The sequence below is a fragment of the Pecten maximus genome, chromosome 6, assembly GCF_902652985.1.
Source record: "Pecten maximus chromosome 6, xPecMax1.1, whole genome shotgun sequence".
NCBI classification, from domain to species: Eukaryota; Metazoa; Mollusca; class Bivalvia; order Pectinida; family Pectinidae; genus Pecten; species Pecten maximus.
The window spans coordinates 6590868-6610839 of NC_047020.1; the positions used below are offsets into that span (position 1 = coordinate 6590868).

Sequence of the window (19972 nt, forward strand, 5' to 3'; positions counted from 1 at the left end):
TAGTTTTATAATACATTATAATGTATCAACAGCTGTATAGTTTTATAATACATTATAATGTATCAACAGCTGTATAGTTTTATAATACATTATAATGTATCAACAGCTGTATAGTTTTATAATACATTATAATGTATCAACAGCTGTAGTTTTATAATACATTATAATGTATCAACAGCTGTATAGTTTTATAATACATTATAATGTATCAACAGCTGTAGTTTTATAATACATTATACCGTATCGGCAGCTGTAGTTTTATGATACATTATAATGTATCAACAGCTGTAGTTTTATAATACATTATACCATATCAGCAGCTGTAGTTTTATAATACATTATAATGTATTGGCAGTTGTAGTTTTATAAAACACACTGCATCTGCAGCTGTAGTTTGATAATGATACATGTATACTTGTACTGTACTGTCAGCTGTAGTTTGATAATGATACATGTATACTTGTACTGTACTGCCAGCTGTTAGTAGATAATGATACATGTATACTTGTACTGTACTGTCAGCTGTAGTTTGATAATGATACATGTATACTTGTACTGTACTGTCAGCTGTAGTTTGATAATGATACATGTATACTTGTACTGTACTGCCAGCTGTTAGTAGATAATGATACATGTATACTTGTACTGTACTGCCAGCTGTTAGTAGATAATGACACATGTATACTTGTACTGTACTGCCAGCTGTTAGTAGATAATGATACATGTATACTTGTACTGTACTGTCAGCTGTTAGTAGATAATGATACATGTATACTTGTACTGTACTGCCAGCTGTTAGTAGATAATGACACATGTATACTTGTACTGTACTGTCAGCTGTTAGTAGATAATGACACATGTATACTTGTACTATGTACTGCCAGCTGTTAGTAGATAATGATACATGTATACTTGTACTGTACTGTCAGCTGTTAGTAGATAATGATACATGTATACTTGTACTGTACTGCCAGCTGTTAGTAGATAATGATACATGTATACTTGTACTGTACTGTCAGTAGATAATGATACATGTATACTTGTACTGTACTGCCAGCTGTAGTTTGATAATGATAGATGTATACTTGTACTGTACTGTCAGCTGTTAGTAGATAATGATACATGTATACTTGTACTGTACTGTCAGCTGTTAGTAGATAATGATACATGTATACTTGTACTGTACTGCCAGCTGTTAGTAGATTTATTATACCCAGAACATGTATAATGTAGGCTAGAGGTGTAACAAAACATGTTAACAAAATAATAAATTAGAGAAACCTGCAGTCGTATGCATAGAAGCCAGAACTATAGCAACACATATGAATTATCCAGTTAGTTATTTACCCACATCAGCTTTAATATTAAAAAACATTGTATCTTTATCCAGAAGTCTGATATAAAGAAAACATTGTATCTTTATCCAGGGGTATGATATAAAGAAAAAATTGTATCTTTATCCAGGGGTATGATATAAAGAAAACATTGTATCTTTATCCAGGGGTATGATATAAAAACATTGTATCTTTATCCAGGGGTATGATATAAAGAAAACATTGTATCTTTATCCAGGGGTATGATATAAAGAAAACATTGTATCTTTATCCAGGGGTATGATATCAAGAAAATATTGTATCTTTATCCAGGGGTATGATATAAAAAAATATTGTATCTTTATCCAGGGGTATGATATAAAAAAAACATTGTATCTTTATCCAGGAATCTGATATAAAGAAAATATTGTATCTTTATCCAGGGGTATGATATAAAAAAAAAACATTGTATCTTTATCCTGGGGTATGATATAAAAAAAACATTGTATCTTTATCCAGAAGTCTGATATAAAGAAAATATTGTATCTTTATCCAGGGGTATGATATAAAGAAAAACATTGTATCTTTATCCAGGGGTATGATATAAAAAAAACATTGTATCTTTATCCAGAAGTCTGATATAAAGAAAACATTGTATCTTTATCCAGGAAGTGTATGGTATTTTTCTTTGTCAAAAAGAAACTGTATGATGTTATCAAATGAAACACAAACTTAAAACAGTGTAAAAATAGCTGACCACTGTGAAACCACCTGTAAGTGTTTTCTGTATCTGAAACCTTTTCATCTGTACATTAAATACAGTGTAATACTCACTTCTATCTGTACATTAAATACAGTGTAATACTCACTTCTATAGACAAGATAGTTCTCACTTATATCAGACAAGTTAGTACTATTTAAACAGGTATTAAGAGAGAAGTGAACATTCAAACAGTTAGTAAAAATGCAAAACAATTTTATTTTACAATCAAAGCCTTTTTTTCTGTTTTACAGAAAAGGTTCAAGATTAAGTATTTTAATTGGGATTAAGTCCAAGATTTTATTTTTAGCCACACCATTGAACACATTTTTATTGAACACATTTTTAGTATCAACAGTTATAAATCTGAACCTGTTGTTAATGTATTTGACTGTGTGACTTTCTTAATGTAACATTCAAATACATTCATGCCAAGATTTCAAACTTTGTTAAGTAACTCAGGACATCCACCAGACCCTTGAGAGTATGTCTCTACTCCCAACAATGACATCTAACTGAGTTTGAAGGGACATGTCTATATGATGTATGTCTTGACCCTTCAGATTTCTGAGAAATAGTGGTTTGACTTCAGAAATTGCTAAATGTCAAGGGTCAACTGGATGCCCCGTAACTTTAGCATCAAACAAAATCAGTCAATTTTTGGGATGTTGTATGCAAAGCATAACAAGAAACTGAAGATGACAATTAGTAACCATATCTGTCATGCAATGACAAAGTGACTGTTAATAACATAACGATGTAAAGGTTAACAAAGATATCTTATTATGTAAATCATTTTGCTCTCATTAAATCTGGAAAATCATTATATCAAAAAAGTTATGATTCTGACAAATTTCAGATATTAGTTTATTGTAGCTACATATAGAATGTTGTGGTAACCTGTAGGATGTTGAGGCTACCTGTGGGATGTTGTGGTTACCTGTGGGATGTTGTAGGTACCTGTGGGATGTTGTGGTTACCTGTGGGATGTTGTAGGTACCTGTGGGATGTTGTGGTTACCTCTGGGATGTTGTGGTTACCTCTGGGATGTTGCGGCTACCTGTGGGATGTTGAAGGTACCTGTAGAATGTTGTGGTTACCTGCAGAATGTTGTGGTTACCTGTGGGATGTTGTGGTTACCTGTGGGATGCTGTAGGTACCTGTGGGATGTTGTAGGTACCTGTGGGATGTTGTGGATACTTGCAGAATGTTGTGGTTACCTGTGGGATGTTGTAGGTACCTGTGGGATGTTGCGGCTACCTGTGGGATGTTGTGGTTACCTGTGGGATGTTGTTGTTACCTGCAGAATGTTGTGGTTACCTGCAGAATGTTGTGGTTACCTGTGGGATGTTGTAGGTACCTGTGGGATGTTGCGGCTACCTGTGGGATGTTGCGGCTACCTGTGGGATGTTGTGGTTACCTGCAGAATGTTGTTGTTACCTGCAGAATGTTGTTGTTACCTGCAGAATGTTGTTGTTACCTGCAGGATGTTGTGATTACCTGTGGGATGTTGTAGGTACCTGTGGGATAATGTGGTTACCTGCAGGATGTTATAGATACCTGTGGAATGTTGTGGCTATGTGTGGGATGTTGTTGTTACCTGTGGGATGTTGAAGGTACCTGAGAACGTTGTAGTTATCTGTGGGATGTTGTAGGTACCTGTGGTATGTTGTGATTACCTGTGGTATGTTGTGGTTACCTGTGGGGTGTTGTGGTTACCTATGATATGTTGTGATTACCTGTGGTATGTTGTGGTTACCTGTGGGGTGTTGTGGTTACTTGTGGTATGTTGTGGTTACCTGTGGGGTGTTGTGATTACCTGTTGGCTGTTGTAGGTACCTGTGGTATGTTGTGATTACCTGTGGTATGTTGTGGTTACCTGTGGGGTGTTGTGGTTACCTATGATATGTTGTGGTTACCTGTGGGGTGTTGTGGTTACCTGTGGGGTGTTATATTTATCTGTGGGGCGTTGTGGTTACCTGAGAGGTGTTATATTTATCTGTGGGGCGTTGTGGTTACCTGAGAGGTGTTATATTTATCTGTGGGGCGTTGTGGTTACCTGAGAGGTGTTATATATATCTGTGGGGCGTTGTGGTTACCTGAGAGGTGTTATATTTATCTGTGGGGCGTTGTGGTTAACCGAGAGTCGTTATATTTATCTGTGGGGTGTTGTGGTTACCTGAGAGGTGTTATATTTATCTGTGGGGTGTTGTGGTTACCTGAGGTGTTATATTTATCTGTGGGGTGTTGTGGTTACCTGAGGTGTTATATTTATCTGTGGGGCGTTGTGGTTACCTGAGTTGTTATATTTATCTGTGGGGCGTTGTGGTTACCTGAGAGGTGTTATATTTATCTGTGGGGCGTTGTGGTTACCCGAGAGTCGTTATATTTATCTGTGGGGTGTTGTAGTTACCTGAGGTGTTATATTTATCTGTGGGGCGTTGTGGTTACCTGAGGTGTTATATTTATCTGTGGGGCGTTGTGGTTACCTGTTGGGTGTTATATTTATCTGTGGGGCGTTGTGGTTACCTGAGGTGTTATATTTATCTGTGGGGCGTTGTGGTTACCTGAGAGGTGTTATCTTTATCTGTGGGGCGTTGTGGTTACCTGAGAGGTGTTATATTTATCTGTGGGGTGTTGTGGTTACCTATGGGGCGTTGTGGTTACCTGAGAGGTGTTATATTTATCTGTGGGGTGTAATAGTTACCTGAGAGGTGTTATATTTATCTGTGGGGCGTTGTGGTTACCTGAGAGGTGTTATATTTATCTGTGGGGCGTTGTGGTTACCTGAGATGTTATATTTATCTGTGGGGCGTTGTGGTTACCTGAGGTGTTATATTTATCTGTGGGGCGTTGTGGTTACCTGAGGTGTTATATTTATCTGTGGGGTGTTGTGGTTACCTGAGAGGTGTTATATTTATCTGTGGGGCATTGTGGTTACCTGAGAGGTGTTATATTTATCTGTGGGGTGTTGTGGTTACCTGAGGTGTTATATTTATCTGTGGGGCGTTGTGGTTACCTGAGAGGTGTTGTGGTTACCTGTGGGGTGTTGTGGTTACCTGAGAGGTGTTATATTTATCTGTGGGGCGTTGTGGTTACCTGAGAGGTGTTATATTTATCTGTGGGGCGTTGTGGTTACCTGAGGTGTTATATTTATCTGTGGGGCGTTGTGGTTACCTGAGAGGTGTTATATTTATCTGTGGGGCGTTGTGGTTACCTGATGTGTTATATTTATCTGTGGGGTGTTGTAGTTACCTGGGAGGTGTAGTTATATTTATCTGTGGGGCGTTGTGGTTACCTGAGAGGTGTTGTGGTTACCTGTGGGGTGTTGTGGTTACCTGTGGTATGTTGTTATTACCTATATGATGACCTAGTTACCTGTATGATGTTGTTATTACCTGTATGTTGTTGTTATTACTTAAATGTTGTGTTTACCTGTAGGATGTTGTGGTCACCTACGGAATATTGTAGTTACCTGTGGGATGAAGGCGAGTATCTGGTCCTGTAACATGTACAATTTACTAGTTGCCAGTAGCCCAATCTCATTGGAGGGTCTTCCCGTCAAACCAAGACGTTTATTTTTACCTAGAAAAAGGAAATATGTACCTTGCATTAAGTTCTGGTTATTGAGGTTTTTTTTCAACATTTTTCTCTATTTGACTCCTGTGACCTTGAATGTAAGTCAAGATCATTCATTTACACAAACTTGGTAGTACTCCACCCCAGCATGCTACTGGGCCTCTTGGTTATTGAGAAGTTGTTTCAATGGAAAAGTCGATGCCAGCCGGCCGAACAGATGACAGACACTGTGCCACGATATAAACTCACCTGCCTATCAGACAGGTGAACTAATAATAATCAATGTAATTCTTACTTTTACACATTTACCTACTAAACTACTGTACTATCTAGATAGGTACACTTGTATTGGATGTCCTCACACTTACCTAGGAGGGCGTAGATCTGTGTCAGGATCCTGGCTGGGTACACTTGTATAGGATGTCCTCACACTTACCTAGGAGGGCGTAGATCTGTGTCAGGATCCTGGCTGGGTACACTTGTATTGGATGTCCTCACACTTACCTAGGAGGGCGTAGATCTGTGTCAGGATCCTGGCTGGGAACACTTGTATAGGATGTCCTCACACTTACCTAGGAGGGCGTAGATCTGTGTCAGGATCCTGGCTGGGTACACTTGTATAGGATGTCCTCACACTTACCTAGGAGGGCGTAGATCTGTATCAGGATCCTGGCTGGGTACAATTGTATAGGATGTCCTCACACCTACCTAGGAGGGCATAGATCTGTGTCAGGATCCTGGCTGGGTACACTTGTATAGGATGTCCTCACACCTACCTAGGAGGGCATAGATCTGTGTCGGGATCCTGGCTGGGTACACTTGTATTGGATGTCCTCACACTTACCTAGGAGGGCGTAGATCTGTGTCAGGATCCTGGCTGGGTAGACTTGTATAGGATGTCCTCACACCTACCTAGGAGGGCATAGATCTGTGTCAGGATCCTGGCTGGGTACACTTGTATAGGATGTCCTCACACTTACCTAGGAGGGCGTAGATCTGTGTCAGGATCCTGGCTGGGTACACTTGTATAGGATGTCCTCACACTTAACTAGGGGGGCGTAGATCTGTGTCAGGATCCTGGCTACACTTGTATAGGATGTCCTCACACTTACCTAGGAGGGCGTAGATCTGTGTCAAGATCCTGGCTACACTTGTATAGGATGTTCTCACACTTACCTAGGAGGGCGTAGATCTGTCTCAGGATCCTGGCTGGGTAGACTTGTATAGGCTGTCCTCACACTTACCTAGGAGGACATAGATCTGTGTCAGGATCCTGGCTACACTTGTATAGGATATCCTCACACTTACCTAGGAGGGCGTAGATCTGTGTCAGGATCCTGGCTGGGTACACTTGTATAGGATGTCCTCACACTTACCTAGGAGGGCGTAGATCTGTGTCAGGATCCTGGCTGGGTACACTTGTATAGGATGTCCTCACACTTACCTAGGAGGGCGTAGATCTGTGTCAGGATCCTGGCTGGGTACACTTGTATAGGATATCCTCACACTTAACTAGGGGGGCGTAGATCTGTGTCAGGATCCTGGCTACACTTGTATAGGATGTCCTCACACTTACCTAGGAGGGCGTAGATCTGTGTCAGGATCCTGGCTACACTTGTATAGGATGTTCTCACACTTACCTAGGAGGGCGTAGATCTGTGTCAGGATCCTGGCTGGGAACACTTGTATAGGATGTCCTCACACTTACCTAGGAGGGCATAGATCTGTGTCAGGATCCTGGCTGGGTACACTTGTATGGGGCAGACCTCTGCAGATGTCTGTACATCAATTCCATGTTCCAATAGGTGTTCCTGAATTTTCAAATTCTCTGCCAGAATCACCACTGTAAGATCGAAAATAAAATTTTATTGGTTAATACGGATCATCAAATAACTTGGGATATATATTGGATTTTGAATAATAGTTACCTTGTACGACAATATCTGGCTTAGGCTCGGAAACAAGGCGTCGATTCAGAGGATCCAACTCTCCCGGAGATAAAAAGTTCTGATGAAAAATTGGAAAATTAATGTTAATATTCAAAAATATTTGGATACAAAGATAAAACGTACAGAAATAAACCCCTCAAAAAGCAATTAGGCTTTAGACTTCATATACTATACCATACAGCCATGAGCAATTTAGTGAATAATCAACATAGACAATATATACGGTACACCATACCTCCAATATGACAGAAACAGTATACTATGTATACACCATACCTCCAATATGATAGAAACAGTATACTATGTATACACCATACCTCCAATATGATAGAAACAGTATACTATGTATACACCATACCTCCAATATAATAGAAACAGTATACTATGTATACACCATACCTCCAATATAATAGAAACAGTATACTATGTATACACCATACCTCCAATATGATAGAAACAGTATACTATGTATACACCATACCTCCAATATGATAGAAACAGTATACTATGTATACACCATACCTCCAATATGATAGAAACAGTATACTATGTATACACCATACCTCCAATATGATAGAAACAGTATACTATGTATACACCATACCTCCAATATGATAGAAACAGTATACTATGTATACACCATACCTCCAATATGAGTCGACTGAGAATCAACATAGATTCCCCCCACATCTGAGGTAATTTCCCAATGGCTATGCGAGTCTGGCTGTTAGGATTCCTGTATTCCTCATCCACCTAGCAGTACAAACCATATGCAAAGTAAAGTTTACTATGGGTACTTATTAAGTTTAAAAAATGTATATTACAGAATATATTTAAACATCAGGAGAACTTGGAGCTCAATTCAATTTTTACTGATATCAAAGTTAAACCTAAAACATATGGCATTAAAACTTACACCAAAATCTTAAAGTGTGTCATGATGCAAAAAATCTTTCAGCCAACATTATCTCAAATTTGAAATAAATTACTCTTAACATGTTATTGTAATTTCAAAACAAGACCACTGTGTAGTATATACCCTGCTTAAAATTGGTCAAATTACCTACTTGATATTGATCAAATTCCCTACTTAAAATTGATAAAAATAAAGGGATTTTTGTTGTTTATTATCAATGCCCCAAGGTGTCACTACTAACCTTATCAGCTGGTACTGTGTACAACTCTGGCATCATGAGAACACCGTCGGCTCTCTTCTTTAGGACACTATCCATTAAGTCCTTGTATTTTATTATCTGTTTAACAGAACAGTCCTGATGAAATTGTCATTCATTTTTCATTATTCTGCTGCAAAAATTATAACCTACCAGTTTTTCAAGTCCTTATATCATATCTATTTTCATAGTTGTGAAGTTTGCAAGTGAACTTTTTATTGTTATAACCATTAATGACCATTATATTTGCTATCCCTCAAAACAACAAGATAAACCTTTTCATAGTGACCAGTTACCAGAATTTTGGAATTTAAACAGCTGCATGCATATCTGCACAATGTTTCCGAACATTCCAGTGAAGTTTTATGAAAATCGGTTCCCAATTTGGTTTGGTTTCATTTGTTTAACGTCCTATCAACAGCTACGGTCATTTAAGGACGCCCTCTGGGAGGCTGCGATATGTTTGTGTTAAGTCTCCTTGTACAGAACTTTTGCTGATATTTTGCGCTACTTCACTGAAGCATACTGCTGAAGACACCCAGCAGGACACCCCATACAGTCACATTTATATACCCATCAGGGACAAAGGGATCTGAACTATTGTTAAAGTTGTAAATAAATATTAGACAGAAGTTTTGTTAACTTAGAAAGGTGTGGTCTTAGTACTTACCTGTTCTTCATTACCATTAAACAGAGCATCCAATAAAAAGTAGGCAAAGAACATAGGCCACTGGCATTCAATCTTCTCAAACATCTGTAGCTCCCAGGGCTCATAGTAAAGTCGAGAAGGATCCTGTGAAATAAAGTTTATTTATTTATATCATCATGGCTTTTAGATTAAATTTTTAGCGCTCCACCATAAATGTAATGATGTTTTCCTTCTGAAGTCTGATTATATGGATTAGTGGACTGGGATCATAAGTGATATGGCTCTGTAAAACAAGATGTCTGTCTTTGTTGTGTAAGTTCATAACAAACCCTGATAGATCATGTGAATAAAGGGTTTTTTCTGCTTCCATGGTTCCAGTTAGAAGTCAGATAGAACAGGTGAATGACAATCTTTTTTACCTGGGTTCACAGTAACCCCTTTGAGATTGTTACAATTAAGATCTATTTTGACTCAAGCGGTTCATAGTAAAACTTTTGAGAGGTTGTGTAAATTAGTTTTTTTTTAGCTGAAGGGTTCATTATATTATAAGGAAACTCTGACAGATCATGTCAATTGTTTAGGTTCCCAGGATAGTAAACCCTGACCTACTTAACAGGTCAAAGTACTGATAACGTTTCCTTCACTATTTTATATAATAGTATATTGTCCATACCTCTTTGGCTGTTTTGTATCCATCTCTCAAAAACCGACAAAATCCATACTTTCCCTGAAAATAGGAATCAAATAGGAAGAACTAAAACACCACACAATACTTGCTTCAAACATTACACTTTAGCAATACAAGAGGCCCATAGGGCCTGTATCGCTCACCTGGTTGGCTTTGACCAAATGTCAAAATAATGTTCATGTTCAATTCCTTTTGTTTGTTAACCTCAAACAATGCTATTTATGGTTACAGCGTGGGGATCCCAACTGCTTTAAAGAAATAATGAAGTCCAGACTCTCTGAGTTTACAACATGCATTTATAACTTTATGACTAGTAGTGATTTAAAGGAATTACCTCTATTTCCCATATGGGGCCCCACCCCTTTTGCCCCTCGGGGGTCAGAGTCACCATTTATGCAAAATCTGTTCCCCTTCCCCCAAGAATGTTTCTTACCAAATTGGGTTCAAATCCATTCATAACTTTATAACTAGTAGCGATTTTAAGGAATTACCTCTATTTCCCCATTAGGCCCCGCCCCTTTGGCCCCTTTGGGGTCAGAGTCACCATTTATGCAAAATCTGTTCCCCTTCCCCAAAGAATGTTTCTTACTCAATTGGGTTCAAATCCATTCATAAATTTATGACTAGTAGCGATTTAAAGGAATAATCTCTATTTCCCATATGGGGCCCCGCCCCTTTGGCCCCTCGGGGGTCAGAGTCACCATTTATGCAAAATCTGTTCCCCTTCCCCAAAGGATGTTTCTGACCATATTGGGTTCAAATCCATTCATAACTTTATGACTAGTAGCGATTTGAAGGAATTACCTCTATTTCCCCATTAGGCCCCGCCCCTTTGGCCCCTTTGGGGTCAGAGTCACCATTTATGCAAAATCTGTTCCCCTTCCCCAAAGAATGTTTCTTACTCAATTGGGTTCAAATCCATTCATAAATTTATGACTAGTAGCGATTTAAAGGAATAACCTCTATTTCCCATATGGGGCCCCGCCCCTTTGGCCCCTCGGGGGTCAGAGTCACCATTTATGCAAAATCTGTTCCCCTTCCCCAAAGGATGTTTCTGACCATATTGGGTTCAAATCCATTCATAACTTTATGACTAGTAGCGATTTGAAGGAATTACCTCTATTTCCCCATTGGGCCCCGCCCCTCAGGCCCCCTTGGGGGTCAGAGTCACCATTTATGCAAAATCTGATCCCCTTCCCTGAAGGATGTTTCTGACCAAATTGGGTTCAAATCCATTCATAACTTTATGACTAGTAGCGATTTGAAGGAATTACCTCTATTTCCCCATTAGGCCCCGCCCCTTTGGACCCTTGGGGGTCAGAGTAACCATTTATGCAAAATCTGTTCCCCTTCCCCAAAGGATGTTTCTGACTAAATTGGGTTCAAATCCATTCATAACTTTATGACTAGTAGCGATTTGAAGGAATTACCTCTATTTCCCCATTAGGCCCCGCCCCTTTGGCCCCTTGGGGGTCAGAGTCACCATTTATGCAAAATCTGTTCCCCTTCCCCAAAGGATGTTTCGGACCAAATTGGGTTCAAATCCATTCATAACTTTATGACTAGTAGCGATTTAAAGGAATTGCCTCAATTTCCCCTATTGGACCCCGCCCCTCAGGCCCCTTGGGGGTCAGAGTCACCATTTATGCAAAATCTGATCCCCTTCTGCCAAGGATGTTTCTGACCAAATTTGGTCAAAATCCAATAAGAACTTTTTGACTAGTAGCGATTTGAAGCAAATGTTGACGGACGGACGACGGACGACGGACGACGGACGACGGACACCGGACGACGGACGACAGACGACGGACGACGGACGACGGACGCCGCACCATGGCATAAGCTCACCGGACCTTCGGTCCAGGTGAGCTAAAAATCAAAAAGGCCACATTATACATCAAAGCATATACATCTTATGAATTGATTAACCTTCTATGTATTATAAAAATTTGATAGAGTCGTATTTAAAAAGGATGTCAGGATCATTCATAGTATCGATATTATTACATCCATTGTAATAAGAAATCTCAATAAACATAGCCATTTGTATTGTATAGACCAAATCATATATAATATATTAAAAAGTAAAAAATAATATAAAAATGTCAATTTTTCAAAGACTACAAAACTTTTTTTTTAATTGCTACATCAGTAGTATCTGAATGTCAAACAGCGGAGACAATATGTCCTGTTACCTCCAGTTGTTGTTGTATTTGTTGTCTGGTCTGATTGATCAATCGTACATCATCCACAGCAAAGGCCGGGTAACTAATCACTGTAATCAAGGCAGCGTCTATTTCCTACACAGAAAATGGAACATTCTGGTGAAATCACAACAGCTTCCTAAATAGGTCTTATAAAGTATAACTAAACCAAACACTAGGACACCACAACTTGGCTGGAGACATAATTGTTGTATGATACATAACTATACCAGACACCAGTACACCACAAACTGACTGTAGACATAATAGCTGTATGTTACATAACTATACCAGACACTGGTACACCACAAACTGGCTGTAGACATAATAGTTGTGTTACATAACTATATAGCAAACACCAGTACACCACAAACTGGCTGTAGACATGATAGTTGTGTTACATAACTATACCAGACACCAGTACACCACAAACTGGCTGTAGACATGATAGCTGTATGTTACATAACTATAGCAAACACCAGTAAACCCAGACTGGCTGTAGACATAATAGTTGTATTTATCTATATAAATCCATGTACAAGAAATAAAAAAACAGACACAGATTCACTTCTACTAATCATACACTATATATGTAGCATGTATAGATTTGTAAATGTTAACAGCAGGAAAACTACACACTATCATTGAAAATAATCCTAAAACAATTAATATGTAATTTGTTAATGTTCTACAGGAATGATTTAGAATTACCTTTGAATTGGATTCTTTAGGCAGCATTGAATGTAAAATAGCCTGAAATTAAACAAACACACATGTATTTTTTATTCAAATTGACATTTATAATGTATATCTAAATCAATGACCCAACAATTTATTAATAATCAACAAGAAATAACTGATAATGACCACTGGTTACCATGGTAAACATTGGGCCAGAACTAGGAGCAAACTTACTACCACTAACTGTCTGCCTTTATTCCAGCTACTTCTGGCTAATTCATCAAAGCTCAAGGCCTATCCTGATTAGAAGCCTTTGAAGATTTTAATAAATTCGCTCGTGACTTTGAGCAAATTTCTTTGACTAAGCTTGATGGATTTTGACCTCTGTATCAAAGGTTATATTCATTAGATATTGAAGGCCTTAGAGTTCTAAAGAAGCCATCTGAAGGTCATATTTTATTCCTACGTTGAGCTGTGATCTTGATGGAAATCACTGTATCTGAGCTTTCCTATAAATTATTTACCTAATAGGGGATTTGAGGTTTATTAAACAGGGACAAACATGAAAAGTAAGAATTCCTTTATTCTTAGAATCCCTGTGGGAAGATATTTTACAGAGTTTTCATTTTCAAACATCTTTGAGAGCCCCCTATCCCAGCTAGCTACAGGCCAAACATCATTCATCATAGTTGTCATTAAGAAGAATATATTAATTGATATTTGAATTCAGACAACACATGAAGCAATGCAAGGATGAATGGGATTAATAAACCCTGAAGTCAACCAATAGTAAAATCAAGAGGTCAACCAAAAGAAAACCTTGGGGTCAACCAATAGTAAACCAAAAGGTCAACCAAAAGTAAACCTTGGGGTCAAACCAAAAATTACTCTGAGGTCAATCCAAAGGTCAGTCCAGAGGTCAACCGATAGCAAACCAAGATGTCAACAAATATCGAACCAAGAGGTCAACCAATAGTCAATCAAGAGGTTAACCTAGAGTTCAATTGCGTTAATGAATATGTAACAAAACACACAGACCTGACACTGCTGAGCTTCATCAGGTAAAACATGGATGATGGAAGTGGGACCACCCCGAGCTCCAAATAAATCCAACTCATTGATGGCCTCCAAGGCTGCCTGTAATGTAATAGTATAATGAGGTCAGTATGAAAGGAAACCTGTAGGTCATTGTAAAGACACCAAAATTTCTATGTGACCTCAGCAAGCAAAACAATACCCTGTAAAAGAGCTGAAGTTTGTGAACACATCATTTCAGAAAAATGGGAATTAAAATATGTAAACTGAATCATGAAATCAATAATCAATTTATAGTAAAAAAAATACTTATAAAATAACTGATAATAAAGCAATGTTTGTGAACATGAGAAATCGAATGATGATGCAACAAAAAAGGATACAAAAGTACATTCAGCGAACACTATGTGGTTCTTACCTTTGTGTGGATAATGTGTGGTTCTTACCTTTGTGTGGATATTGTGTGGTTCTTACCTTTGTGTGGATATTGTGTGGTTCTTACCTTTGTGAAGATATTGAGTGGTTCTTACCTTTGTGTGGATAATGTTTGGTTCTTACCTTTGTGTGGATAATGTGTGGTTCTTACCTTTGTGAAGATATTGAGTGGTTCTTACCTTTGTGTGGATAATGTTTGGTTCTTACCTTTGTGTGGACATTGAGTGGTTCTTACCTTTGTGTGGACACTGTGTGGTTCTTACCTTTGTTTGGATACTGTGTGGTTCTTACCTTTGTGTGGATACTGTGTGGTTCTTACCTTTGTGTGGATACTGTGTGGTTCTTACCTTTGTGTGGATACTGTGTGGTTCTTACCTTTGTGTGGATACTGTGTGGTTCTTACCTTTGTGTGGATACTGTGTGGTTCTTACCTTTGTGTGGATACTGTGTGGTTCTTACCTTTGTGTGGATACTGTGTGGTTCTTACCTTTGTGTGGATACTGTGTGGTTCTTACCTTTGTGTGGATACTGTGTGGTTCTAACCTTTGTATGGATACTGTGTGGTTCTTACCTTTGTGTGGAAACTGTGTGGTTCTTACCTTTGTGTGGATACTGTGTGGTTCTTACCTTTGTATGGATACTGTGTGGTTCCTACCTTTGTGTGGTTCTTACCTTTGTGTGACACTGTGTGGTTCTTACCTTTGTGTGGATACTGTGTGGTTCTTACCTTTGTGTGGATACTGTGTGGTTCTTACCTTTATGTGGATAATGTGTGGTTCTTACCTTTGTGTGGATATTCTGTGGTTCTTACCTTTGTGTGGACATTGAGTGGTTCTTACCTTTGTGTTGATACTGTGTGGTTCTTACCTTTGTGTTGATACTGTGTGGTTCTTACCTTTGTGTGGATACTGTGTGGTTCTTACCTTTATGTGGATAATGTTTGGTTCTTACCTTTGTGTGGATATTGTGTGGTTCTTACCTTTGTGTGGATACTGTGTGGTTCTTACCTTTGTGTGGATACTGTGTGGTTCTTACCTTTGTGTAAATAATGTGTGGTTCTTACCTTTGTGTGGATACTGTGTGGTTCTTACCTTTGTGTGGACACTGTGTGGTTCTTACCTTTGTGTGGTTCTTACCTTTGTGTGGATACTGTGTGGTTCCTACCTTTGTGTGGTTCTTACCTTTGTGTGACACTGTGTGGTTCTTACCTTTGTGTGGACACTGTGGTTCTTACCTTTGTGTGGATACTGTGTGGTTCTTACCTTTTTGTAAATAATGTGTGGTTCTTACCTTTGTGTGGTTCTTACCTTTGTGTGGTTCTTACCTTTGTATGGACACTGTGTGGTTCCTACCTTTGTATGGACAATGTGTGGTTCTTACCTTTGTGTGGATACTGTGTGGTTCCTACCTTTGTGTGGACAATGTGTGGTTCTTACCTTTTTAGGGACTGTATGATTCTTCCCATTGAGGGGACACTAGTTCTTACCTTTGCCATACCAATTGAACTAGAGTTGAGCTCTGGGAGGCCATGGTTGGTTTTATCACCCCTTTCCCAAATACCATAATCCTGAAATGAACAGTGGTGAGTACAGTCCAAATTATTCAACATTTATAACTGATAATAAATGTTTCATGCAAAGATATAGAAATTTGGTATGGAATTCCAATGTACGTGACTGTGTGATTTAGTTTAATTTAAATTACAACAACACTTTGTCTTGTTTCTTATTAATCAAATATATCTTTGAGTTTATTTAGAGGCTGGTTAATACAATACTACTAGATCCCTGAGAGGCTATGAATACCTTACCATGTTAATGGCAATCATCACTGAATACTTTGGAAACTCTGTCATACTCACAGGAGTTCTGTAGGCAGATTCTATGTAGAAAACTAAATTCTGGATGTAGGCAACCTCATCCAAAGTATAGACAATCTGAAGACCTGCAAACAGAGACAATTATGACCGATATACAAAAGGCTCATAACAATTCCATTTTTTAATATAAAAGTCTGTGAATATGGAAACTCTAATCAGGTAAAGTACAACACTAGTAATAAGTAAAACAGAAAGCTGTCTTTGATAGATATTCTTTCCATCATTACTGGATTGTCTGTTAATTGACCATTACTGAATTGTTTGTGGTAATTGACCATTCCTGGATTGTTTGTGGTAACTGACCATTACTGGATTATCTGTGGTAATTGACCATTACTGAATTGTTTGTGGTAATAGACCATTACTGAATTGTTTGTGGTAATAGACCATTACTGTATTGTTTGTGGTAATTGACCAATACTGGATTGTCTGTGGTAACTGACCATTACTGGATTGTCTGTAGAAATTGACCATAACTGGATTGTCTGTGGTAATTGACAATAAGTAGATTGTCTATGGTAACTTACCATTACTGTTTTTTATTTCACATCAAAAATAGAATTTGAGAGTAATTTGATAGATTTTCCTTGTAACATTGTAAAGATGTACAGAGATGTATTTGATGTGTTACAAATGTAGTCATTTGAGCTAGAGAGAGGCTGTATAGAGATGTGGCATCTGAGTGTTACCTGAGGCAGTCATTTGAGCTAGAGTGAGGATGTACAGAGTTGTGGCATCTGCGTGTTACCTGAGGCAGTCATTTGAGCTAGAGTGAGGCTGTATAGAGATGTGGCATCTGATGTGTTACCTGAGGCAGTCATTTGAGCTAGAGTGAGGTGTACAGAGATGTGGCATCTGAGTGTAACCTGAGGCAGTCATTTGAGCCAGAGTGAGGATGTATAGAGATGTGGCATCTGAGTGTTACCTGAGGCAGTCATTTGAGCCAGAGTGAGGATGTACAGAGTTGTGGCATCTGAGTGTTACCTGAGGCAGTCATTTGAGCCAGAGTGAGGATGTACAGAGTTGTGGCATCTGAGTGTTACCTGAGGCAGTCATTTGAGCTAGAGTGAGGATGTACAGAGTTGTGGCATCTGAGTGTTACCTGAGGCAGTCATTTGAGCTAGAGTGAGGCTGTATAGAGATGTGGCATCTGATGTGTTACCTGAGGCAGTCATTTGAGCTAGAGTGAGGTGTACAGAGATGTGGCATCTGAGTGTAACCTGAGGCAGTCATTTGAGCCAGAGTGAGGATGTATAGAGATGTGGCATCTGAGTGTTACCTGAGGCAGTCATTTGAGCTAGAGTGAGGCTGTATAGAGATGTGGCATCTGATGTGTTACCTGAGGCAGTCATTTGAGCTAGAGTGAGGTGTACAGAGATGTGGCATCTGAGTGTAACCTGAGGCAGTCATTTGAGCCAGAGTGAGGATGTATAGAGATGTGGCATCTGAGTGTTACCTGAGGCAGTCATTTGAGCTAGAGTGAGGCTGTATAGAGATGTGGCATCTGAGTGTTACCTGAGGCAGTCATTTGAGCTAGAGTGAGGCTGTATAGAGATGTGGCATCTGATGTGTTACCTGAGGCAGTCATTTGAGCTAGAGTGAGGATGTACAGAGATGTGGCATCTGAGTGTTACCTGAGGCAGTCATTTGAGCTAGAGTGAGGATGTATAGAGATGTGGCATCTGATGTGTTACCTGAGGCAGTCATTTGAGCTAGAGTGAGGATGTATAGAGATGTGGCATCTATTTGTAGGTGACCCCATTCATCATCTCCAACTACAGGCTTGCCAGTCTTACTGCTGTACTTTGCATGTAGTGCATCTTTAGGGCTCTGCGTGTATTTGAACTTCTCCAACTTGTCCACTTGCATCATCATACACCGTAAAAGGCCTCTCATCAACTTCACAACAGCCTGTGGAAATCAATATCACTATATGCCTCATTTATAATCATTTCAGATATATCTTATACCTTTAATGGCTATATTACCTCAATATATCATATAACATGCATGATGGCCATCGTATACCTGAGATGGGAACCTCTAGCAGTAAGGATGTAGGTAGCATGATAGCCATCGTATACCTGAGATGGGAACCTCTAGCAGTAAGAAGGGTGAAGGTAGCATGATAGCCATCCTGTACTACCTGAGATGGGAACCTCTAGTAGTAAGGATGTAGGTAGCATGATAGCCATCCTGTACTACCTGAGATGGGAACCTCTAGTAGTAAGGATGTAGGTAGCATGATAGCCATCGTATACCTGAGATGGGAACCTCTAGCAGTAAGAAGGATGTAGGTAGCATGATAGCCATCCTGTACTACCTGAGATGGGAACCTCTAGTAGTAAGAAAGATGAAGGTAACATATGATGGCCATCCTGTACTACCTGAGATAGGAACCTCTAGTAGTAAGAAGGGCAAGTGCTAGGGAATGCTGTTATAAAAATTTGTCAACAATGCTTTGGAAGTGGATCGGAGTTCAGCCAAATACCTAGTAACAAGAAAATTGCCCCTTTAGTGGAATTCTCCCAGTCCTCATTATGACCTGGGGACCTTTTATGAAGACTATTCATCCTGCATTGCAGTTTATCCATTCTTATGTATATTTATAACAGCTAAAGCACCCTTATAGTGAGCCACAACAATGTCTTATTTTTAAATTTTCGACTGGCAGTTTGTGTACCATGTCGCTAAAGCAGCACACCCCTTAGGGTCAGCTCCTATCCAGGGAGATGATAAGAAAGTAAGAGAATAATGACCTGTCTAAACAATGTTATCTTACCTGTTCCAATTCATATGTCTTTGCTCTATCCTCATCCAGGTCAGCATTCTTCTTGTAGGCCTGGGCCAGACCCCACACTGCCATGATAGAGTAGACATTATCCCTCACCCAAGCATGGTTGTGTGTCACAGTACCACCAAACAGTCCAGTTACAGGGTCCTAGCAAAGATGTATAAAATAAAATCTCAAATAGGTTCAACAGGATACCAGAAGTAATTGTCAGTCATAAATATACAATGTCAATCTGAATTCGGCTTTCTATTTCATGGCAATAGGTAGACATTGAATAGTCTTTACATGATGTCTGAATTATGTTTACATCGATCATTTCTCAGCCAATCAATTATATTGCAAGAACAAACTCTTCATTAGGCCTACATGTACATAAGACATGTATAGTCTACACATCAGTTAGACTGGATTTGACGGGGAGTGTGAAAACTAAGATTAATGCGTACATTACCTGATGTTTAAGAATAGTTTTGTAAACCAGGCGCTGATAGTAATCAAGACGCACTCCAGAATTACTTCTGTTTCTCATATTTTATCTCTTAGTCTCCACTTGTTCAGCCACTGCAGTTTTGACAGGACCATGTGGAGGGCTTTCGTTTATACAGTTACACCGTTCCAATTAGTTAAGCGAGTTCTTCAGTCTATGACGGAAATGGAAGCAATGCTTATTAGGCCTAGATTAGGTTTGTATCAAAACAGGCCAAAGTGACCCAGTTAAAACGATAATATCGTAAAAACAGCCCAGGTAGACGGTACAAATACCTCCCTTTACTTCCGGTTAATCTTATAATGAATTGTCTTTACATACCATTTGGATCGTTTCTACCAGATAAA

General features: G+C 39.0%; 1 protein-coding gene across 1 annotated transcript in view; it reads right to left on the reverse strand.

Moving 5' to 3' along the window:
* Nucleotides 1-19932, reverse strand: part of LOC117329969 (phosphorylase b kinase regulatory subunit alpha, liver isoform-like) — a 79852-nt gene extending 59920 nt beyond the window's left edge. The window contains exons 1-15 of the mRNA XM_033888201.1: nucleotides 19590-19932; nucleotides 19127-19285; nucleotides 18039-18255; nucleotides 16327-16409; nucleotides 15952-16032; nucleotides 14034-14132; nucleotides 13026-13067; nucleotides 12306-12410; nucleotides 10096-10149; nucleotides 9444-9566; nucleotides 8759-8854; nucleotides 8247-8354; nucleotides 7581-7659; nucleotides 7361-7495; nucleotides 5549-5658 (exon numbers count right to left, since the gene is read on the reverse strand). Of these exons, the coding sequence (XP_033744092.1) occupies nucleotides 5549-5658; nucleotides 7361-7495; nucleotides 7581-7659; nucleotides 8247-8354; nucleotides 8759-8854; nucleotides 9444-9566; nucleotides 10096-10149; nucleotides 12306-12410; nucleotides 13026-13067; nucleotides 14034-14132; nucleotides 15952-16032; nucleotides 16327-16409; nucleotides 18039-18255; nucleotides 19127-19285; nucleotides 19590-19667 (1569 nt within the window). The 5' untranslated portion in view covers nucleotides 19668-19932. The remainder of the gene's footprint in view (nucleotides 1-5548; nucleotides 5659-7360; nucleotides 7496-7580; nucleotides 7660-8246; nucleotides 8355-8758; nucleotides 8855-9443; nucleotides 9567-10095; nucleotides 10150-12305; nucleotides 12411-13025; nucleotides 13068-14033; nucleotides 14133-15951; nucleotides 16033-16326; nucleotides 16410-18038; nucleotides 18256-19126; nucleotides 19286-19589) is intronic.
* Nucleotides 19933-19972: the final 40 nt, after the last annotated feature.